The sequence below is a fragment of the Monodelphis domestica genome, chromosome 3 (assembly GCF_027887165.1).
Source record: "Monodelphis domestica isolate mMonDom1 chromosome 3, mMonDom1.pri, whole genome shotgun sequence".
NCBI classification, from domain to species: domain Eukaryota; kingdom Metazoa; phylum Chordata; class Mammalia; order Didelphimorphia; family Didelphidae; genus Monodelphis; species Monodelphis domestica.
The window spans coordinates 22,267,015-22,290,912 of record NC_077229.1 but is presented as its reverse complement, the minus strand read 5'-3'; the positions used below and the strand labels follow the sequence as shown (position 1 = coordinate 22,290,912).

The 23,898-nt window shown below is 51.9% G+C and overlaps 1 protein-coding gene across 5 annotated transcripts; it reads right to left on the bottom strand.

The window, feature by feature from the left end:
* Positions 1–517: 517 nt before the first annotated feature.
* On the bottom strand, positions 518–23,808 carry C3H22orf31 (chromosome 3 C22orf31 homolog). 5 transcript variants are annotated; one of them, XM_056821551.1, is made up of 5 exons: positions 21,972–23,808; positions 19,967–20,096; positions 9,164–9,238; positions 2,078–2,533; positions 518–1,072 (listed from the first exon to the last, which is right to left on the bottom strand). In XM_056821551.1, the coding sequence occupies exons 4-5, from the start codon at positions 2,519–2,521 to the stop codon at positions 617–619; spliced, it is 900 nt and encodes a 299-aa protein (XP_056677529.1). In that variant the 5' UTR covers positions 2,522–2,533; positions 9,164–9,238; positions 19,967–20,096; positions 21,972–23,808; the 3' UTR covers positions 518–616. The 5 variants fall into 5 exon arrangements, with proteins under 5 accessions (XP_056677529.1, XP_056677530.1, XP_056677531.1 ...); XM_056821552.1 differs by having other exon boundaries at positions 20,054–20,096; XM_056821553.1 differs by lacking the exon at positions 19,967–20,096.
* Between the last annotated feature and the right edge of the window lie 90 nt (positions 23,809–23,898).

The following is a 23,898-nucleotide window of genomic DNA, read 5'->3' as shown; positions in this document are numbered from 1 at the left end:
ATAAGGGTTTGGTTTGGTTTGGTTTTTTGAGGAAAGAAAATGAAAGAATAAAATCAAGTGTCTCGAGAGAGAATCCTTACAGGGATCATGGAGTTAAAAATTAGCCAGTGTTAGGGTCAGGGTCATTTAATGCAAAGATTCCGGACCCAGGAGAGCAGCTCAAGGAGCTCATTTTGGCATTTTGACAACTGGATTTTCATCTATTTGGGCTCGATTATGTATTTTGTATTTTATGTGTGCACAAATACCTTGTGAAGGGGCTCAGATATTCCCCAAGTTGTCCAAGATCTCCAAAATATCAAGGCCCCCCAATCTAATGCAGAACCCCTTTCCCCCAGCTAATCAAAAAGGGAAGGTCTTACCCTATGTTCCACAGCTAGTAGATAGCAGAGCTGGGGCTAGAACCCCAACTGTTTTGCTTTCTCCCCCCTCAGGATGGTGCCTTGTGGCCAGGCTGGAGTGAGTGCCCAGTGCCAGAGCCCTGGGCCCATCCAGCAAAAGACCAGGAAGGCACATCCTGAGTACAAAGTGTTGTTTTTTATTTTCCGACATCCAGTACAAATATTCTAGTCCTACTCTTCGATGGTTCTATTCCTCTGCTTCTCCCCCGAGCTCTTTACTCTAGCTTGGGCCACTTGGGCACCGCTGGTTGCTCACCGGCTTCCCTGTCCGGTTTGGGACCTGGGCGCTTCCCGGGTGGCCCGGGATTATTGGCAACTCCTCCGGAGCCTGCTCCCTCAGGGCTGGGGGCCGTGGCCTGACTGCACAGGGCTTCCCAGAGCTTTCGTTTGATGACCTTCCCCAGCTCCAAGCTATATCTCTTAGGGGTTCCTGATGTATTCCACAGCATGGGCTCCACCACCGAGTGGTACAGGGCTGTGTATTGCTCAGCAGAGAGCCCGTGGATGATGAGCGTGTCCTGGGGTGGTTCACCTCGATTTCCTAGAGGAAGGTCAACTTGGGTCTCCCCCACCGGTCCTTCGCTTTTCCCTAGGGGGATTTGGGTAACAGCCCCTTCCTGGAGATCTTCACCAACGGCTGCCTCCTTTTCCTCCTTTTGACTTTCTTCACTCTAGATAGGAAAAGAGAAAGGTCAAAGGTATCAGTGGTTTGGCCATTCAGTCTCAGAACCAGGAAGTCCACCGACCATTGGGCACATCTCTGATTTGTCAACAAACAATCAACACTTGCAAGGTGCTGGACCAGGAATACAAGGCAAAAATAGACCTTGCCCACAAGTCGCTTACATTAATGCAGGAAAATGGAATGTAGGGTAGGAATCTGACCCATCATCTGGTGAATCTAAGGAACTCCTAGAGGAGGAAATTCTACCAATGCTTACTGGTGGCATCTAAGCAACCTATGAGTCCTGGGGACTTCCCTAAAGCATTGAGAGGCGGAGACTTGGCCAGAGACCCAGCCAGGACGGGTCAGAGAGGCAGGACGGTGGGGAGACAGCACATTTGAGACAAATACAAAAGAAGTGGACGGTAACCTGGGGGGTGGGTAGGAAAGACCTCTTGCAGAAAGAAGATGGAGTTTGAGATGAGTTTGAAGAAAGCCTGGGGTTCTAAGGGGCAGAACTAAGGAAGGAGAGAATTCCAAGCCATGGCGGGTGGAATGGCATGTAGGGATGATCAGCAGATAGAGCTGGGTGACTGGACCATTGACTTTGGGAAGGATGATCCCAGCAGTAGGAGAAAGATGGGAAGGGGCCATGTTTGGAAGAGTTCTAGATCCCCAAGAACTTTATATATCTGGGCCAGGAGGAGACTCATATTCTTCAGAGTCTTGACCTTTGCTCTTTTTTTTAATGACTCTCATATTTGCTCTACTAATTACTATCTGTATGACCTTGGGTAAATCACCTAACTTCTAGCTCTCCCTTCTATAATTCCACGTGCAAAATAAGAGGTGTCGAGCTATCTCCCCCCTTCTCAATAGAGGCAGGACATTCTACAGATGGTACAAACACAGGTCACCCTGGGGCCTGTTTTTGCCCAATTCTTGGTTCTACCTGTCATCTGTGGGGCTGGGGGGAGGGGAGGGAAGGTATATCAGAATGTGTCTTGTCTACCTCACTATCAGGTCCTGTAGACCTCATCAAATCCGATGTGCCCGATGGCTTCCCAGAAGGGCTCTTGTCTTTGTCTGGGACAGCCTCGGTGTCCCTGTCCCCCGGGTCAGCCCTCACCGGCCCGGTGCCCTTGGTCTTTATCTTTGGGATCTTCCGCGCCTTCCCCTCAGCACCTAACTTGGGAGGGATTGGGCAGCATTTGTCCTTCAGCTGCCTCCTGAGGACTAACTTAACCAGCGAGAAGGAGCTCGACACTAGGGGGTTCTTGACCACTTCCCAAGAAGACGTGAGGCCGCCCTTCGAAGCTACGCTCGGGTTTGCATACGTCTTGGAAGTCCAAATATTGGTGAGAGTGGGGGTATCAACATAACAGTCCTGGAGCCGTTTATTAACGAGGATGGACTGTCGAAGTCCATAGGTTGGAATGCCACTGTTTCGCCTCATATAGATAGGGTGCTAGAATGCCAAGAAAAAGGGAAAAGAAGCGGAAAAAGGCCAGTTAGGCAGGCGGTAGAGAGGAGAGAGCAGGTCACATCACATTTTCCTAGAACCTCCCTTCCAACGAGCTCTCGAGAGTTCTCCCTGGCCTCGCTCGCAGCCTCACCAGAACATTCCCCTTGGATGGGGAAGGGACCACGGTGGACTGCGAACCCTGCCCTGTTGTACCATTCCTTCGAGGACACCCCCATAAAGTAGCCATCCATCCATCCATCCTCGAGGAACCAAAGGGCCGGCCTAGCAGCTTTTCCTCAGAGCACTCCCCAACAAGGAAGGCTTAAAAGCTTTTGGAGAATCTACGGGAATCAGAAAACGGCAGCCTACCTTGCCAATCTCTCGCTTCCTCATTTTCCCCTGGCTGCTCTCAAAGTCCTCACCATCTAGCAGGAGGGACCAGGCAACCGGGGGCCTTTGGAAAGCCCAGAACCCAAGCGACCTCCCTCCCCAGTCGGTCCCAGTGCCTTTGAACCCCAGGAATCGCACAGGTTCTTAAGCATACTTGGTGTCTCTCAGCACAAAGGCAGAGGCGTGCCGCTCATGCTGATAGCTACTCCCGGGGAACAGAGCCCAGACACGAAGGAATGCCATCGTCCCAGCTAAACTTGCAATTTGCTTGACTAGACTAGACCAGAACCCCAAACTACAACTGGATTTCTAAATCAGCGGATCTATAGTTAAAAAAAAAATCAACAAAAGATTGATTACCTTACCATATTTTGGTTGTCTTAAATTTTATTTTAGCTAGCTTAGGAAAAAAAATAGGTATGTATAGCGTTTCTTTCCTTTTTTTAATATTTCTAGTCACCTGCCTTTCTCTGGTTCAGTCATGTATGGACAAATTGTTTTGCTTTGTTCGGGTCCCTTGAAGGCACTTTGGTACCACTGTTACCTCTAGTATTTGTGATGTCACCTTGGTTTGTGATGTGGGTGTATGTGTTACATCATCGCATTTTGCACTGAAATTGGGTTGGGTCCCAGCTACATAAGTTTTCTGACAGACCACAGGCCAGGCCAGAGGAGACGGGATCATCAGGCCAAAGGGCCGAGCCAGAAGCACACAACTGGCGCTACTCAGGCCAGATCTTGGATGGTCACTCCCATTGCGGGAACCTCAGTTTCTTCATCTGTAAAATGGGGGCGATGGGATGACCCTTGATGGTTGGGAGAATCCGATGAGCCGGTGGATTGGAAAATGCTTTACAAACTGAAATGTAGACGTGGGAGCTCGAAGGGCCAGTGCAGCACTGGCCAGGCTCATCCTCTCTCCATCTGGGAAGGCTGATGGGGTTTTTTAAGTCTGTCATTTGGCTTTTTTTATGCCATCGAGATGGTTGGCGTTTTGGGCTGGGTCCTCTGTAGCCCTTGCTCTGTCGATAGCCTGCTGCTGTGGGACCCTGAGATCAAGTTCCTTCCTCTCCTCTGCCCCCAGCTTCTGCATCCGTGACCCAGAGGTGCTGGGCGCATCCTCTGAGTCCCCCTTCAGTCTGGGTCTCAGAGTCGAGTCCGATTCTTCTTTGGGACCCCATTTGAAGTCTTCATGGCAAAGATAACTGGAGTGTTTGGTTGGCTATTTCCTTCTCCAGCTCATTTGACAAATGAGGAAACCGAGACACACAGTGTGAAATGACTTGCCCAGGGTAATACACTTAAGATCCTGGAGTGGTTTGCCATATCTTACTCCATCTCATTTTACAGATGAGGAAACTGAGATCAACAGAGTGAAGTGACTTACCCTGGGTCACACAGCCAGTTTGCCATTTGCTTCACCAGCTCATTTGGTAGATGAGGAAACTGAGGCCAGCAGAGTGGAGTGGCTTGCCCAGGGTCTAATAAGTGTGTCTGACTGCTGTGCCCCGGAGCTGCCCCAGATGGAGGTAGAGAATCTGGGTTCAAATCCCGGCTATGGCTCCTTGGCTTCTCAAGAGCTGGGGCCAGGGGCCTCCGAGGCCCCTCCCAGCTTGCTAGTAATGGCACCAGCATTTATACAGCCTATTAAAGTTTACGAAGCGCCCGCCGGCTCCTTTGATCCTCCCTGGGAGGCAGATGCTACTATTATCCGCATTTTACAGATGAGGACACTGAGGCCAGCGGGGCAGAGCGCCTTGGCCGGGGTCACACAGCTCCGTTTTCCCTTGGAATCCCACACAATGTGTGCGCTGTCCGTGTGTCCGGAGAGAAGGGCTGCCAGGGCCACCCAGGCGGCATCCGCGGGGCGGGGCGGGAGGTTCTGGTTCCGATCTGGCCCGGGGACCCCGGACAAGTCACTAACCCCCATCGACCCGCCCTTAGCGCTCTTCTGCCTCGGAGCGGGTCCCCAGTAGTGGAGGGGAAGGGTTCGAGCAGGACGGCCCCTCGGCTCCTCGGTCTTCTCCCCTCCGCCAGTGAGGAGGCTTGAAGCCAGAACAGACTCGGGGGCGGCAGCCTTGCGCATGCGCAGCGCCACCTTCCGGTCAGGATTCCCGAAGGCCTCTGGGGAGGGAGGAGCCGCGGAGGAAGCTGGAGGAGGTTGGACAGCTCTTAGAGGAGCGAGGAGCGGGAGAACAAGGGCCCCATTGAGAGAGGCGGCGGTCAGACGGGCCGGGGAGGAGGGACCACAGCGGCCGGAATGGGCAGCACCCGAGGCTCGCCAGGCTTGTAGAAATGGCCCCGGGCCCAGGACAGAAGAGCCGCCCCCGCCTTTGATGTCAACCCTTCCCTTCTTTCCCGGAGTCACTACTGCATGCCGGCTGGGAGGAAAAAGAGCTGGATGGGCCGGGCAGTGCTGGTGAAGTGATTTGTCCAGGGTCACCCTGCCTCTGGTCCTGGCGCTCCACCCACTGAGCTGGATCACCTCTTTCCGGAAACTCCTTTTTCTTCCTTGTTCCAGAGGACCCCATTTGGGGTCTTCTTGGCAAAGATACTTGGTTCCTTCTCCAGCTGGTTTGACAGATGAAGAAACTGAGGCAAACAGGGATATAAATGACTTGTCCAGGGGCACACAGCTAAGCTCTTAGAGTGGTTTGCCATTTCCTTCTCCAGTTCATTTGACAGATGAGGAAATCGAGGCAAACAGGGTGAAGTGACTTGTCTAGGGTCACACAGATAGTAAGTTACAGAGGCCAAATTTGAACTCGGGTCTTCCTGACTCCAAGGCTGGTGCTCTGCACTGACCCATATGCAAAAGATTGTTTTTACAGTAATTGGGAAAATAGAATATTAAAGAAAAAATTAATCCTTCTAGAAGGCATTTTCCCCCAAGTGTAATCCCCACACAGCAGCTTGGAGGGCCAGATAGGTGATATCATTATTCTGATTTCATGGATGGGGAAACTGAGGCAGGCAGGTGACATGACTTGCCCAGAGTCACAGAACTAGGAAGCTTCCAGGGCAGGATTTGGACTCGGATCTTCCTGACTCCCGAGTCCAGCGTGTTCACTGTGCTAACCAGCCACGTACTGACTGTGGCTGTTCTGAGGACCTGCATTTTTTTTCTGCCCCTTTTTAAGGCTCTACGAATTTCTGCAAGTTTCTAGTTGTCCCATTTTATGGGGGAGAAAATGGAGGCTCCAAGGGACTAAGTGACTTGCCCAGGGCTAAACAAATTGGAGGACCCAGTTTCAGGTTTTCTGACTTCCAGATCCCACTGATCTGTCTGCAAGTGTTCCCCTCCTGTGCCCTCCATCCAGTCAGTCTAATCTCCTCCCTCTCTTCCCCAGAACCAGAGTTTGATGCTCTTCTCCTGCCTCGATTCACAGCTGAGCTGCTGAGAACAATGACCTTGGGCAAGTCACTTACCCTGTTTGCCTCAATTTCCTCATCTGTAAAATGAGTTGGAGAGTCAGATCTAGAGATGGGAGGTCCTGGGTTCCAATCTGACTCAAACACTTCCTGGCTGTGTGACACTGGGCAAGTCACTTAACCCCCCTTTTAGCTCTTCTGCCTTGGAACCAGCACACTGTACTGAGTCTAAGACAGAAGGGAAGGGTTATTAATGAATAATCTAATGGAGCAGAGATGAGAATGTCTGTGTATATACAAGAAATAGTGTGGAATGGGGGAAGGAGGAAGGCACTTTGGAGTGGGACGATGGGGGGGCTGATGGGTAATCTGGGGGGGAGGAGGAAGGCACTTCTGAGGGGGACAGAGGAGGCCAGGAAAAGTCTGCAGAAGGGGACTGAAGAAAGGGGCCTCTCTGGACATGCTGTGGCAGCTCCTGGGCTGAGGGGAGGCAGAGATGCCCCCGAGGTGGCAAGCCTGGCTGCCAGGGAGGATGCTGGTGCCCTCTACAGAGAGGGAAGCTGGGAAGTTCTGTCCTGGACATGCTGAGTTTGAGGGGTGGAAGGAACGCCCAGGCTGAGATGTGCTGCAGTCGGGGGCCTGGAGCACGAGAGACCTGCCCCCCCAGATCCCACCCCTCCATCTGGGGGTGAGAGGGTTGCCCCCTGGGCACTTGGAGAGATCTGACCAGCTCAGGTCACAAGCAGGACATGACAGCCTATTTAGAGTTGAAAAACCCCTCAAAGCCAGGGGTCCTCTCCCCCCTCATTTGACCAAGAAGGAAACTGAGGCTCAGAGAAGCTAACACAGTGGAGAGGGAGATTCTCTCCCAGGTCTACTGAGTGCCAGCCTTCTGCCACTACGCTGCCCTGGCTTGGATGGATGGCTTCATGTCGAGGCTGCAAGGTGACCCAGCAGAGAGAGCCCTGGACCTGGAGCCAGGAAGACTCGAGTGCAAATTCATCCATAACTTTTATGAGATGCCTACTGTGTGCCGGGCCACCTATGAGTTGTGGGAGTCTTGGCAAGTCGCTTCATTTCTGCCTGCCTCAGTTTCCTCACCCGTAAAATGTAAATAATAAAAATCGCCCTTTCTTCCCGAGGCTGTTGTGTGGACCAAAGGGGATAACGCTGGTGAAGCACACAGCTAGGAGTCACATGTTATTATTCCACCAGTGAGACACTGAAGTCTGGGCTTCGACAGGATCGGACGTTTCAGAAGGCAGCAACGGGACTCAGCAGAGAGAGCACAGACCTAGAGTCAGGAGGACCTGAGTTCAGATCCGACGCGAGCGGGGTGACCTTGGACAAGTCACTTAACCCTGTTGGCCTCCGTTTCCTCATCCTTCCAATGAACTGGAGAAGGAAATGACCAACCCCTGCAGCATCTCTGCCAAGAAAGCCCCAAAGAGTCAGACACTGAACAACAACAATGCACCTGATAGTGAGTCTATTAATGACTATTAAGTAGCAAACTCTGCTCTGGTAATAGTAAGCTCCTCATTTCAGGCAGTTTTTATTTAGCATGTACAGAGGGCTTTCCAAAGTCCTCATGACAAGCCCAGGAGATGGGCGCCACCTTCTCCCCCATTCCACAGATGAGAAAGTTGAGGCACACAGGTGCAGTGACTTGGCCAGGGTCCCTTGTCTGGGGTCTTCCTAACTATCCACTACCCCACCGACTGCCTAGTAGAAGCTCCGGGGTTCAGGAGCAGAAAGAATTTCTCTGCGTCCTAGCCAACTCTTTGAGACCCCTTCTTGTCAAGACCCTGGCGTGGTTGGCCATCTCCTCCTCTGGCTCAATTGACAGATGAAGAAATGGAGGCAAACAAGGTAAGTGACTTTCCCAGGGTCACACAGCTAGTCAGGGTCTGAGGTCGGGATTGAACTCATAAAGCGGAGTCTTCTGACTGTTTGCTGTGGCACCACCTAGAGAAAGCAGTAACTGGCCTTTGTAGAAGATGAAATGTTCCAGGTTTACAAAGGGCTTCCAAGAGGTGAGTTGCTATTCCTATTTTACAGAAAGGGAAACTGAGGCCAAACCAGCGAGAGTCAGAATGGAGCTTGTCCCCTAACTCCAACCGGGATACTCTTCCCACTAAGTCACCCAGTATCCGAGTTTGAACCCGAAACCCCCGAGAGCTCGAAATCCCACCATCTGTGGGGATGAAGAAGTCCACCTGGCCAACCCCTGGCACCTGCTGCCCACCAAGGCCTGTGCCAGGCAGGGTTTGGGTGCGAAATGTGACAAAATGCCCCTGCCGGATTCAGAGAAGTCTTACATGGTGGGTGCCCCAATGAGGTGATCCTGGAAGTCATGTAAGAGAACCGCCAGGACTTGGGAAGACTGAGAACCTGGCAGCTTTCTCCCCCGACTGGCCAATGGAGGCATGACTGGGGTCTTTGGGGCTTCAGTATATTCATGAGGGAGGAGAGAATCCAAGGTGGAATGGATGAGTGGAGAGGGGGGGCCAACATTTAAAAGCTGTTTGTAGGGGGCAGCTGGGTGGCTTGGTGAATGGAGAGCCGGGACTAGAGACAGGAGGTCCTGGGTTCAAATTTGACCTCAGACACTCCCTGGGCAAGTCACGTAACCCCCATTGCCCAGCCCTTACTGCTCCTCTGCCTTGGAACCAATATTAATTCAAAGAGGGAAGGGAAGAAGTGAATTTGCTCTTCTTTGTATCCCCAGTGCCTGGCACACAGTAGGTGCTTCATGCATGTGCATTCCCCTGTAAGCAGAATTCTGCGACTATCACACTACATTTATGGTTCTGTTAAAAGCCGGATGGCACCGAAGTTGGTGGTTTCACATCCGGACCTTTTTCTCACCTTTGGCTGACGTTTGTTCCTGTGTGTATCTAGGAAGATCACACGTCTGAGTTCTTCTCTCTGGACACGGACAATCTATTTGGAGAAACAGGAGACGGTAGAACACCAAGAATTGAGGGCTGGCTTGTTTTTAACCTCTTGCCTTCCATCTTAGAATTAATACTGAATATTGGTTCCAAGGCAGAGGAGTGTTCGGGGCTAGGCAATGGACATTAATTAAGTAAGTGACTTGCCCAGGGTCACACAGCTAGGAAGTATCTGAGGCTAGATTCGAATCTAGGGTTCCTCTCTCCAAGCCTGGCTCTCTAGCCACTGAGCCACCCAGCTGCCCCCTTCTTAAGGATTTTTTAAATCAAGAATCAAGAATCCAATCCCTTCTGAACCCATCCTGGTAAATAATAATAATAGTAACAATAATCTAACCTGTAATGGTTTGCAACGCATATTAGAAATGTCTGTGTGATCCTCATAAACATAGCTATTAGGAGTCATCATTATTTCTACTGTAAAGATTAGGAAACTGAGACTAAGTGACTTGGCCAGGATCACACAACTAGTAAATGTCTGAGGTTGGATTTGAACTTGGATCTTTTGACTTCCAGCCCAGTGCTCTCGCGCCACCTGGTGGCCTGTGGGCCCACTACAAGGAGACTCACACCTAGGAATTCATTCTGTGCTTCTGCTTCTCTCACTGTCAGCCCCTCTAGACTCTTTCTATCCCCAAGTTTTGCACAGTGCCTGGCATACAACAGGCACTTAATTCATGTTTATTGACTGACTTGTAGGTCCTACTGCAGGTATTATCAGCCTCAGTTTTACAGGGGATCCCACTGAAGCTTAGATGGCAGGATTGGAACTCAGAGCTCTCCCAATTCCAAGTCCAAGGCATTAAGGGATTGAAGAATGTTATGGAGGAAAGGGTTGAGGAGATTGTACCAGTCAGGGACACCTTTGTGTGGCTGGTTCCACGTCTGTCTGTCTTGTGGAAGACAAAGGTGTCCCCTCTGAGACCAAGATTCCCCAAGTCTGAAGCCCTCCCCAACACTAAAAGAGTGGGGCTTTCTGGGAGCTGGTTGGGTCATAGAAGGAGGACCAGAGTCAGTCAGGAGAGGAGTTCTGGCCTCCCCTTGTCCTGGATGATGTCTCCCATCACTTCAGGCTCTAAACCTCCATCCTTGGAGAAGCTGATCCCCTCCTTGTTGGAGCTCAGTGCTTTGGCCATTGGCAGCATCGGCTCTACTTCTGGCCCCAGGATTTACCCCCACCAGCGTCTGCTCTCCGTTTCTTGGCCGAACCAGATTCAGAAAGGAGGCAGCCCCTGACCACCCTTTCTAGAGATCTCAAGGGCAGTCATTGTCTCTGGGATCCCCCCACCAGCCACCACTCCCCTCTCTTGGTGGTCTTCCTGCGTTAGGATGGAAGCTTCTGGAGAGCAGGGCTCGTCCCCCTTTTCCCAATCATCTCTCAGCATCTCTAAGCTTGGCACACTGTGCCCACCTAACCAGAACAAGATGGGCAAAGGAGTCCAATGAATAAATAAACATTTATTAAGTGTTTATTGTATGCCCAGCAATGGAGAGTTCCTGCCCTCAGAAACAATTAGGGGAACCACCCAAATGAACATGTACAAAACAAGCTCAATAGAGCATAAATAAGAAAGAAGGAACAGATGGAAAGTACTCGAATTCAGGAGCGTTGGGAAAGCTGAGAAGTTTCTTGGGAATAAAGGAAGCCAGAGAGGGAGCTTCTTCATGACGTCCCTTCCCCATAGGAAGAAAGGAGCTAGGTTAGGAAGGGCTTTGAATGCCAAACAGAAGATTGTGTACTTCATCCTGGAGGCAACAGGGAGCCCCTGGAATTTACTGAGTTAGCGGCCTGACACGAAGGGAAGGACCCAATATTCTTGTTCAGTCATTTGTCATGTCCAACTCTTTGTCTTGAGGTACTTGGCTATCTCTTTCTCCAGCTCATTTGATAGGTAAGGAAATTAAAGTAAACAGGGTGAAGTGACTTGTCCAGGGTCACACAGCTAGTAAGTGTCGGAGGCCAAATTTGAATTCAGGAAGGTGAGTTTTCCTGATTCCAAGCCCAGTGCTCTCTCCACCACTCCACCTAGGACCTGAACTTAGGGAACTCACTTTAGTGGCTGAATGGAGGATGGATTGGAGTGGGGAGGGACTCAAGGCAGGCAGACACCCCCCCTATTCCATCCCACCCCACCACCCCCATTCCATCCCACCCCACCCCCACGAGCAGCTACTGCAACAGAGAGGACTTTTCTCTCTTCATTGAAGGTGGGCAGTAGCCACAAAGTGTGAATGCCTCATTCATTGGCTCATAGTCACCTAGGGCAGTGAGCTAATCTACCCGTGAGGATGGGAAAGGCTAGAGAGGCTCAATTAGTCATCACCAGTTAAAGCTGCCTTGGGATAGTCAAAGGAGGGGATGAAAAATGAGACCCTAAAAATCTATTAGACTGTCTGACCCAGTTTGGGGGATCCCTGGTCCCAAGAGAACCATGGAGATCCATATCACTTTATCTGCCGGGATGCTGGCCCCACCCATCAGCCTGATCTAATCAATAAACTTAATTCTCATCCAAAGTCAGTCTCTGAATATAATTTTAATTGTGACAGGATTTAGTGAGCTAAAAGGGCAGATTTTATCTTCTCTCCTATGTCTTCCTCCCATTTTACAGACTAGGAAATGGAGGCTTAGGGAAATAGAACAAGGTGTTTAAATCACAACTTCTCTGTGTTCCACTGCCCAGCACCTTGTATGGTAAAATAAACACATTTCTTGGATTCCGAAAAACCCTAGTTTGAATCCCACCCCAGACATTTAACAGCTAGCTGTGTGGCCAAGTCACCTTCGTCACACTATCATGTTCTCTTCTCCAAGATAACTTATTCCCAGTTGCTTCCATTGATCCTCATAGGACAGAGCTTCCAGGCTTTTCACCGGCCAGTTGGCCTGCCATCCTTTGGGCATTCAGCTGATGGGAGCCCTTCCTAAAACCATGGTGCCCAAGGTTGAACCCAGTCCTCTAGGTGAGGGCAGAAGACCCTCCCCTCCTCACCTGGAGGCCTCGACTGGCTCTTAGGAATCTTGTTAGCATCCCACAATCTGAAAAACTCAGTCCTTGTGGCTGGGAAGTAGAAGGCAAGGGGAGGGGATGCCCAGCGGAAGCTCATCGGCAGGGCAGCCGCTACTGTCCTTACAAAGATGAGTGCAAGAAGAAGAAATGAGAAAGGTCCTTCCTGATGTGAGGATAAGAGAAGACTTCTAAGAGGAGATGAGAGCATTAGAGGAACAAATGAATGAAAAAGAATCATTGTGGACACTTCTCGATCCCCTGAAGGTCCGCAAAGTGCTTTACAAATATCTCATTTGATCCCCACAACCCTGTGAGGGAGAAGCTATTGCCATCCCTCTTCTACAGTCCCTCTCCTTTCTAGGAAACTGAGGCAGGCAGAGATTTAAGTGGCTTGCTGTTTGTTTTAAACCCTCACTTTCCGTCTTGGAATCAATACTGTATGTTGGTTCCAAGACAGAAGATAAGGGCTAGGCAATGGGGTTAAGTGACGTGCCCAGGGTCACCCCACTAGGAAGTGTCTGAGGACCTCCCATCTCTAGACCTGGCTCCCAATCCTCTGAGCCACCCAGCTGTCCCTTTATTGTTTACGAAGTTCAGAGGCAGCGAGGTAGCTTAGTGGATAGAGCCCTGGGCTGAGTCAGGAAGGTCTGATTTCAACCTAGCCTCAGACGTTTTTCAGCTGTGTGACCCTGGGCAACTCACTTAACCTCTACTCGCTCTAATCCACTGGAGAAGGAAGTGGCAAACTGTTCTAGCTTCCTTGCCAAGGCAACCCCATGGGGACTATCGGCCTACTGGGGCCCACAGGGTCCCAGAGAGCCAGTCACAGAACTCAACTAAGCGACGAAGCTGCAAAGAGAGCCAGAAGCTCACATTTCCGAGGAGGGAGACAGCAGCTGTAGAAAGGTTCGGCTGTAAGGCCAGGGCAAAGCCCAGGGGTCTCGGGGCAGCAGCCTCCCTAGCAAAGTCCTCTCTGTCTAAAGGCCGGCGAGACGTTGGCTCGGGAGAAGAGAGGACATCTGGGGCCCAGGCAGGGTTGGGCAAAGCCCGAGCTCTGGAGAGGGGCATCAGGCACCGGGAGAAGGGAAGCTCCTGGAGGGCAACAGCTGTTTTCAGCTCTGGCTTTGTGTCCGCAGCAGCCCCATGCTGGACCGATGGAGGAAAGGCAGGCGGGTGCCGCCTCACAGGGGCTTCCGAAAAGCAGTCGGGCAAGCGAGGGAACGTGACCAGCTCTGTACGCTCGCTCCAGAGCAGGATCAGCGTGGCAGCCGTGGGGATGATGGATGGGCCGGGGAGCTGGCCAGTGCCAGAATTCCACGGTGTGGGACGGGGTGACTCCCCATAACCCAGATACCTCCCCGCTCTCCAGGCCTGGCCCCTGCCCGAGTCCCCAGGCACCCTTTCTGGCTCTCTCCCAGCCCTCCTCTGACCCGAGCTCCCCAAAGCACCGGGCTCGGGTTCCCTCCGGCAGCTGAGAACCGATGTGTGTCCCAGGGGCCGGGGGGTGGAAGGCCTCAGCCGGGACTCACTGGAGTCCTTATTTCTCACTCTTTCCATGAAATCAAGCTCTGAAAGGCATCCACGTGGGAGCCACTGAAATGGATCTCCCGGGAGGCTCCATGATGAGCGTGTCGGGGACCAAGCAGCTGAAGCAAAGACCTTGAGCACCTAAGCCCTGTGACCTAGACAGTCTTGACTGTATTTTTAGCCAGTTATGGAATGTTTCCATCACCTGTGCAGGCTTTTAATCTGCGAGAGGCCTCGGCAGGATCGGGGGCCGGGGGGAGGGGGCCAGGACGCCTAGGCGCACATGGAGGAGTCTGGGGCCCACTGATCACCTGACAGCAGCAAATGGGCATCTTGTCGGCTCTTTCTTTCCAGGCAAACTTAACCAAACCCTTAGGAAAGCCGATACTGGATAGGAAGCAATCCAAAAAAAGTGTTCCTTTATGCTTAAAATGCTTTTTAATTTTAAAAAAGAAAGAAAAGGAAGGAGGAAGGGAGGGAGAGAAGGAAGAAAAGAAGAGAAAGGAAGAAGAGAGGAAGGAAAAGGAAGGGAAGGGAGGAAGAGGGGGAGGGAGAGAGAAGAAAGGAAGAGAGAGAGGAAAGAAAAAGGAAGAGGAGAGGAAGGAAGAGAGAGAAAAAGTGAGGAAGGAAAAGAGGAAGAAAGGAAGGAGGGAAGGAAAAAAGAAAGAAAAGAGGGAGGGAAGGGAGAAACAGAGGAAGGAAGGAAGGAAGGAAGGAAGGAAGGAAGGAAGGAAGGAAGGAAGGAAGGAAGGAAGGAAGGAAGGAAGGAAGGAAGGAAGGAAGGAAGGAAGGAAGGAAGGAGAGGAGAGGAAGAAAGAAAAAAGGAAGGGAGAAATGAAGGAGGGAAAGAAGGGAATGGAAGGGAAGGAGAGAAGGGAAGAAGGAAGGAGGGAGAAGAAAGGGAGAGAGAAGACAGAAAAGGGGAGGAGGAGAGGAAGGAAGAGAGAAAGAAATAAAAAGTGAGGAAGGAAGAGAAAGAAGAAAGAAGGGAGGAAGAAAAGAAACAAAGAAAGCAGAGGAGAGGCCCTGGGCAAGTCAATTAACCCCCATTACCCCACTCTTCAGCCTTGGAACCAGTACACAGTATTGATTCTAAGCAGGTGAGGGTTTATTTTTATTTTTAAGAAAGAAAAACTGGGGCAAACAGGATTAGGTACCTGCCCAGGGTCACTTGACCAGTAAGTGTCTGAGGCCACATTTGAACTTAGAAAGCTGGAAACCACTAAACTGTACATAAGGATCCCTGCAGGCTACAGATTGACCAAGAAAAGCACATTTTAACATGGATTGTTGTTCTACTATATTTTATTTCTTTTGTTAAATATTTCCCAATCGTATCTTAATGTGGTTTGGGCTACATCCGGGAGGGTTGCTGTCCTCATTCTCAGACACGTGTGAGCTAAACCAAACCACCATTTTACAGATGGGGAAACTGAGGCCAAAGACAAGAATGTGAAGTGGCCCCGGCTCTCGGAGTTCCTGGAGAGTCACGTGTAAAGAGAGTGGAAAGATGGAAGAGGGCAAGGCTGCCGGGGCTCTGAAAGCCAAGCAGGATTTTTCTTTGCCTCTGAAGGCCTTGTGGCTCCTGAAATGGGGGTGTTGGGACAGTGGGGACAACAGCTAGCAGAGACAGTGGGGAATCGCAGGGGAAGAGAGGTATGCCCAAAGAAAAGGTCCCAGAGGACTCGGCAGGCTCTCGGGAAGGGCCACCTTGGTGGGTCACTGAGGAGTAGCTCATGGAAAGGTGAAGGGTTTGGGGGAGTATCCAGGGGGAGGCTGAGGAGTCACCTGCCTCCTTGGAAGGAAGGAGAGCAGGGCTGAGAGCCAGGCACTGAGCTTGCTGAGGATGGAAGGAAGGGGTGTCCTGAGGAGTCAATGTCCTGGCTGGGGATGTTTGGATAGAATGGACAAAGTGATGGTGGTACTGGGAGAATCTGGGTATGAATCGTGCTCTCAAGATTCCCTTAGTCAATCAATAAACATTTATTAAGCTCCTACTGTGTGTCCTGGGGATACCAAAGAGGCAAAAGATAGTCTCTGCCCTCAAGGGGCTTCCAGTCTAATGAGGGAGACAACAGGCAAATAAATCTGTACAAAGTGAGCTCTAGACAGGAGAAATGGGAAAGAACTGCCAGAATTAGGAGGGGTCCTCCACATCTAAGAGAGATGCCTAAAGCATTTAGAGGTTAAAGGGGGGCAGTCAGGTGGTTCAGTGGATGGAGAGCCAGGTCTTGATATGGGAGGCCCTGGGTTCAAATTTGGCCTCAGACACTTCCTAGCTGTGTGACCCTGGACAAGTCACTTAACTCCCATTTCCTAGCCCTTACCACACTTCTACCTTGGAACCAGCACACAGTATTAATTCTAAGACAGAAGATTAAGGGTTAAAAATGTTTTTAATAGAGGTTAAATGACTTGCCCAAGGTCTCTCATTTAGGCTGTCAGGGGTGGGAAAATGACAACAACAAATCCCTACCTTAAAGTTGTTCATTGATTCTACTGGAGGAGGAGAGGACAGAGGAGGATGCTGTGCACACAACCAAGAAAATTAAAATAAAATAAGTTACTTAGTCTTAGACTAAGACTTTTGGGACACCCTGTACAAAGTCATTTGAAAGCAGCATCACTAACAGCTGGTGGGAGCAGGGTGCTTTGAAGGAAGCCAGGGATTCTGTCAGGAGGAAGGGAGAGGGAGGGAAGAAGGGAGTGCTTCCTAGGCAGGGGGCACAGTCCATGCAAATGCCCAGAGATGAGAGATGGGATGTCTTGTATAAGAAGAGGCAAGTAGACCAATGTGGCTAGGACAAAGAGCATGGGCAGAGGAAAGTAATGTGTAAGCAGCCTGAAAGACAGAGGGGAGCCATTGTGAAAGACTTGGAATGCCTGGCAGAGGTACATTTGCATTTTGTCCTAGAGGCAATAGGGAGCCATTGAAGCTTTTTGAGCAGGAGTGTGTCTCCAGAATAGGAAATTAAGAGCCATGTAGAGGAGAGACCCACTGGGAGGCATGAGGTGATAAAGGGCAGTTGCTGTGCCTGTGGAAAGGAGGGGATGCGTAGAAGAGGGGGAGGGGAGGGGTAGACTCTGCAGGAATGGGCACATTCACATTCTCCCTGGACCGAACACCTATTTTACAGATAAGAAAGCAGAGGGCCACTAAGGGGGATTTGGCTTCCATTCTCTTTCCAGGCTCTGACCCACAAGAACAAACAAACTATATGGAGGAGCTTGGTGCCAGACTTCCCTGGAGTCGGGGCTGTAAGAAGCAAAAGGACATTTCGTCCTGGAGGATCATGGGAATTAGTGCTGGGGGGAACCAAGGGCCTCGGAACCCAGACTGTCAGTGCTGGGGGGGAGCTTAGAAGCCCCTCATTTTACAGGGAAGAAAATGGAGAGCCTGGCTGGAGGGGGAAACCTTCCCAAGTTCCAGAGCCCAGGCTGGGGTGGGCCCCCGGAGCTCTCCCCAAGGTGCTGAAGTAGAGAGAACTCTGCCTACATGGAGATTTTCCATCAGGTAGCACAGCGCCTGGCACACAGTAGGTGCTTAATGACTGTGGACTATTGAAGCAGGATCTCGGGAGCTTAGCACCCTGCCCTTTTTTCTTTTACCTTGTGTCCAGCCCGGGAATTTCCTTGGCATGAGAATCCCCAAGGAGTCAATGCCCTGATCCTTGCTAGAGGTAAAGGGACTTGCCCAGGGCCACCCAGCCAGTCTGGTTCAGACCTGGAGCTTAGAGCCTGATTTTTCAGGTTCCCAGTTCAGCCTCTACCCACTTTGCCACACCAGCACTTCACGCGGTGCTCAGCGCATAGTAGGTCATTAATCCTTACTCAATGATTTGACTGCTCCTTGTTGCATCCAATGAGACCTTTGGAGTCAGCTAGTCTAATCCCCTCTTTTTGCAGAAGGACAAATAATTAGTAGTACTAGTTCATTAAAATGGGCAGTTAGGTGGCAAAGTGGACAGAGTGCTGGGTCTGGAGTCAGGAAGACCTGAGTTCAAATCTGACCTCGGACCTTCCTAGCTGAGTAACCCTGTATAAGTCACTTCACCCTGTTTGCCTTGGTTTCCTGGTCTGTAAAATGAGCTGGAAAAGGAAATGGTAAACTAGCTGTATGACTGGGCAAGTCACTTAACCATGCTTGCCTTAGTTTCCTCATCTGTAAAAATGATCTGGAGAAGGAAATGGCAAGCCACTCAAGTATTTTAGCTGAGTGACCCTGGACAAGTCACTTCATCCTATTTATCTCAGTTTCCTCATCTGTAAAATGAGCTGGAAAAGGAAATGGTAAACTAGCTGTATGACTGGGCAAGTCACTTAACCATGCTTGCCTTAGTTTCCTCATCTGTAAAAATGAGCTGGAGAAGGAAATGGCAAGCCACTCAAGTATTTTAGCTGAGTGACCCTGGACAAGTCACTTCATCCTATTTATCTCAGTTTCCTTATCTGTAAAATGAGCTGGAGAAGGAAATGGCAAACCACTCTAGTATCTCTACCAAGAAAACTCCAAATGGAGTCACAAAGAATCAGACATGACTGAAACGATTGAAGGGCCCCAAATTAATTAAAATGGGAAGCTACCAGAAGTCAGGTTCCTTCACTTCCTCCCCACAGCTCCTCCAGGACCTGGACGGGCTCCTTCTCCGGCCAGCCAAGCCCTGACCACCTCCATCTCTGGTATGAGACTCCGGGTAACCTTGGTGACTCCGGATAGTGACCTATGGCCTAACTTCTCCGCCTCCCATGGGACTGTGTCCTCCCATTCCCTCCGCCCCCACCTCTCCCTTAATTTGTCCTGTTAATGGGTAGTGTCCAACTGGAGAGAGGAGGGAGGGCAGGGGAAGCTGATTTGAGGACATCTTGCACCCTGCTTGCCTTGGGTGCCAAAGGTGCTAGTGAGGACTCCCTCCAGGTCAGAGGACTGTTCAATAGTGGGCTGGACCTGGAAAGCTGGGGCACCCCTAAAACTCTTCGGGAGAAGTCACAAAGGCCTTTAGGAAAGAGAGCACCCATGGGAGAGCAACCAAGAGGACAAAGGACTGGGAGACGAGAAGGTGGGCATATGAAGGGCTGCTCTCCCTCACTGAGGCTCGTTAGGCAGAGGCTGATGGCCACTTGTCAGAAATGTCCTTGTCCGGGTCCAGGCTGGACTGGACGGCCTCTGAGGTCCCTGCAGAGCTCTGACGTTCTACCGTTGCAGGCTGGGACGACAGAGGGGGGGAGGCAGGCATTCCCATTTGCCACAACCGAGAGTCAAGAGAGGTCCTTGAACTGGAGAAGGGCCTGATGGGAAAATGTCCGAACAAGCCGCAGTGTGGTAGAGGCGGCCACAGCAGGAAGAGACCCTGGGAGCTCCCCAGGCTAATCCAGCCCCAAAGGGAAGGGGCGCAAACTAGGGAAGCAGCTTGGGAAAGAGGAAGAAGGGAGCCATACAAGATGGAGGGGAGGAATTGGGGATGCTTAACCTGGAGAGGAAGAGAAGGAGGGGAGAGGAAAGGGGAAGGAGGGAAGGAAAAGGAGGGGAGAGGACAGGAAGAGAAGTAAGACTGGCCGGAGATGGAGCAGCCTTGACACATAAGCTCTGTCTTCAAGTCCTTCCAGGACCATAGAACGGTCACATGAGTGACAGAATATTCATGAAATGCTTACTGGGTGCTGGGTAAGATAAAGGGTGCCAAGGGCTGGGGATGCCAATAGTAAAATCAGGCCAGTTCCTGCTCTCCCCCTAGAATTGGAGAAAAGAATAGGCTGCAGGGCAAATGAGAAGGTTCAGGGGCGCAGCTGTGGGGCGGATGGCAAGTCCTTTGTTCCATCCATAGACAGGATGGCAGCCAGAGAGAATGCAGGCAGGCAGGTGGTGGCAGTAGGGTTGTTGGCCCCATCCGACCTAGTCCATGTGCGTAAGCAAGGGTATGTCTAGGCTGGGCGGGGGGCAGAATGGAAAGGAGACGTTTGTCCCCTGGGAGACAAGAGGAAAGCTAGCTGGCGACCAACCTAGCCACTTCTGATGGGTTCCAGAGCAGCTGGGATGGAGCAGGGGATAGTCAAGAGGGGCAGCGTGGAAAAGGGAACAGATGTCCCGCGTGGCCAAGGAGGAATGGGGTTCAACAAGCTTGACGTGCCCAGGCTGGGCTAGACCCTGGAATATAAAGGCAGAAGTGAAGCAAACTCCTTACCCTCCCTCAAGGAATTTCCATTCTCCAGGCGGAGAGGTGGCAGCAGAAAGCAGTGGGTGGAAAGAACTGATTCTGTGCAGAACCCACCTCCGTACAACTGGGTGAATCGTTGAGGCCTCAGTTTCCTCATCTGTAAAATGATGACGTTGGACTAGATAAGGTCTAAGGTCCCTTCCAGATCTAAATCTGTAACCTTCTGAGCCTGAGGTGCCAATATAGACAGGAAGGAGCAAATTCAGGGCTTGATGTGAGCTTGCCCAGCAGGGGGATGGGCTACTTTGTGATGCTGGGGGCTTGCTTCTTCAAGCAGAGAGGCTGGACGGTCCCTTGGGGTGGGGGAGCAGTGATAGGGGAGCCTGCCCAATTATGAGAGGGACTGGATCCCCTTGGAGGTCCCAGGGGGCGCTGGGATTCCGAATGTGAAGGCAGAGGAAATAGTCCCAAAGGAGGCCTGGGATGACACCGTGTGCAGAGGCCCCAGCCAATCAGGGCTCCGGCTTTGGGGAGCAAAGGGATGTCCTTGCCCGCGGCCTGGGGACCCGAGGCGGCAGGAGCCACTGCATGCCAGCACATGCGGCCAGAACCGTGGCACCAGTGCCAGGCGGCACAGGTTGCCACATGCCAGGCAGACTCCCAGAGCAGAGGCACTAACAAGAAGCCTGTGCAGGGCCCACGGCCGGGCGCTGTCCTAGCTTGAACCTGTCAGGCTGGCTTCTAATTACAAGGGGCTTTAGTCAACCCCAAAGGAAAATCCCTCGTCTGCTGTGGGCCAGGTACTGGGTGTGCTTGGGTGCCCCCGCCTGCTGGGATGGGCGGGCACCAGGGTTGCCCAGGGCTTTGATCTTGATTTTTGTTTAGACTCAGTCTGCCTGGCCAGCGGGCGAGACTGTGCCCAAGAGCAGATGGGGGTGGGCTGGGGAGGGGACAGGCTAGCTTCAGCTCCACGCCCCCTCCCGCCCTTCTTGTCTCTGTCTCTGTCTGTCTGTGTCTCTCCTCTTTCCTCTCTCTCCCCCTTCCCCCTCCTCTTTCCATTTTCTTTTCTTTCTCTCCATCTCTGTCTCTCACTCCCTCTCTGTCTGTCTCTCTCTCTTTCTCTCTCTCTCCCTCTCTGTCTCTCTCCCTGTCTCTGTGTGTGTCTCTCTCTGTCTCTGTCTTTGTCTCTGTCTCTCTTCCTCTCTTTCCCTCTGTCTGTCTCTCTGTCTCTGTCTCTCTTCCTCCTCTGTCTTTGTCTCTGCCTCTCTCTGTCTCTCTTTCCCTCCCTCTCTCTCCCTCCTTCTCTCTCTCTGTCTCTCTCTCCCTCTCTCTTCCTCCTCTCTCTGTCTTTGTCTCTGCCTCTCTCTGTCTCTCTCTCCCTCCCTCTCTCTCTCTCCCTCTCTCTCCCTCCTTCTCTCTCTCTCTCTTTCTCTCTCTCTCCCTCTCTGTCTCTCTCCCTATCTCTGTCTGTCTCTCTCTCTGTCTCTGTCTCTGTCTTTGTCTCTGTCTCTCTTCCTCTCTTTCCCTCTCTCTGTCTCTATCTATCTCTCTCTGTCTGTCTCTCTGTCTCTGTCTCTGTCTCTCTGTCTCTGTCTCTCTCTCTCTCCCTCCTTCTCTCTGTCTCTGTCTCTGTCTCTGTCTCTGTCTCTCTCTCGTCTTTCTCCCTCCCTCTGTCTCTGTCTCTCTCTCTCTGTCTCTGTCTCGTCTTTCTCCCTCCCTCTGTCTCTGTCTCTGTCTCTCTCTCTCTCTCCCTCTCTCTCTCTCTCCCTCCTTCTCTCTGTCTCTGTCTCTCTCTGTCTCTGTCTCTCTCTCCCTCTCCCTCTCTCTCCCTACTTCTCTCTGTCTCTGTCTCTCTCTCTCTGTCTCTGTCTCTCTCTCGTCTTTCTCCTTCTCCCTCTGTCTCTGTCTCTCCCTCCCTCCCTCCCTCTCTCTGTCTCTCTCTCATCTTTCTCCCTCCCTCTGTCTCTGTCTGTCTCTGTCTCTCCCTCCCTCCCTCCCTCTCTCTGTCTCCCCGCCTCACACACACCCCTACCTCCTATCTCCCAGGTGCCAGGCTCCGCCCCGAGCTGGCGCTGAGTTTCCATTCTAGTGCGAGGAGCGGGTGGGCTGCATATGCTTCGAACGGGAGCCCCGGAGCACGGGCTTATATCGCTGCTGTTTAGCACGGTGTGGGGCACACAGTAGGCGCCTGACTCATTGTTCATAGATCTATACGCACCCCCCTCCTGTGTGCCAGGCTGGGAAGAGGAAGGGAATAAGGGTTTTCCAAGCCTACCACCGTGCTAAGCGCTTTACAACTATGATCTCATTTGCTTGGGTCACAAGTAAAAAGAATGAAATGATTCCTACTAGCAGGGACTTTACATTCTTCTTTATTGATACTCCGAGTTCAAATCCAGCCCTTCGGAAGCACCAGTTGTGTGTCCAGGGGCAGATTAATTCACCTCAGTTTCTTCATCTCCTTTCCACTGAAGGGGTGATGCAGCTCAAAGGAGGTCGATTAATCGCTTTGCAAACGTCCAGGCACCTGACAGTGGTGGTCGTGGGTACACAGAAACGTAGAATGCCAGGGAGGGAGGGAGTGGTGGCATCCAAGGGGAGATCCCCACCAACTGCTTGAGGAAACGCTGAGGGGGGGAGAGAGGACACTTTCACTGCGGAGTGAGTGCGGGTGTGTGAGGGGAATCAGAGAAGGCTTCCTTGAGGAGGTGGCACCAGGTCAGAGCCTTGAAGGAGGAGTCCTTTTACCTTCTGTCTTCCTCTATTCGAATGTAAGTTCCTCAGGGCAGGGACGGTCTTTCCGTGTGTTTTTGTTTCACCAGAGTCTAGCCCAGAGCATGCCAGAGGACAGTATGCTTATAGTTGAATAGGAGGTGATGAGGAAACACGAGACGGCTTGAGAGAACTGTCCCAAAATGGCATGAACTGCCTGGCTAAGGAGTGATCTCCTCGGCCCCGCAGATGTCGGGGCTGCAACTCAGGGACGTCACATTTCGAAAGCTTTACAGCGTATTTCTACCCCGGCTGGACTAGACAGGGTTATCATGGAGCCTTCGTCAGTCGGCTGCAAACCTCGCTGGCCTTAGTTTCCCAATCTGTAAAACGAGTAGCTAAAAGCAGATGGTCTCTAGGTGCCGTTCCTCCCATAGCCACCTCGAAGTGAATATACCGTACCTGTGGGTGACTATATCTGCCAGCTTCCCGGTTAGAGCAGAAGCAAAGGGGCGTAGGGATCAGTAAGACCTGAGTTCGAATGTAACTGGAGACACTAGCTGTGGGACCCCGGGCGCTTTGCAGACCTTACAGCCATGCCTGGTTGCCTGAGCCCCAGCTCTGATCCTGCCCTCCACTGTGCCCAGTGGGTGGTGTGAAGATGGAGTGCTCTCCCCCCACAATCTTTGCTCCTTTCCAGGGGGCCTCTACTTTTATCCACCTTCCTTTCCAGGTGCCTTCACCTCCCCTATAGCCCCACCACCGTGGCAGGACCTATAGTGATCACGCATCCGGTGGAGGGCGGGGCCTAGAGAGCCCCTCCCACTGAGTTTAGGCGAGCGAATGATAGGAGTGGTTACGAAGCCTAGGCGGGGTTTTGGCGCCTCCGCACGCACGCTCTCCTCTAGCGGCAGAGGCGGCTCCTCCCAGGTCCAGCGGGTGAGTGAGTAAAGCGGCGACTTCCCTGAGCGCGGAGGCGGGGTTGTGACTCATGGACTGGGCATCCCCGCCCCTTGGAGGTGGAGCGAAGTAATTGGGGTGGTGGGCGGGTCCGTAACGGAAGGCCTGAGCAGGTTGCGCAGGCGGGTCACGCGTAGGGAGGCGTGGCCTCGTCGGAGTCGAGGCGCATGCTTGGGGCGGGCCTTATCGGAGGACTGAGAGGCCCTTCCCCTCTACGCCCAAGCGAGCCCGCGTAGGAGGCGTGGCTCTGCTGGGGATGAGGCGCATGCTTGGGGAAGAGCGGAGGC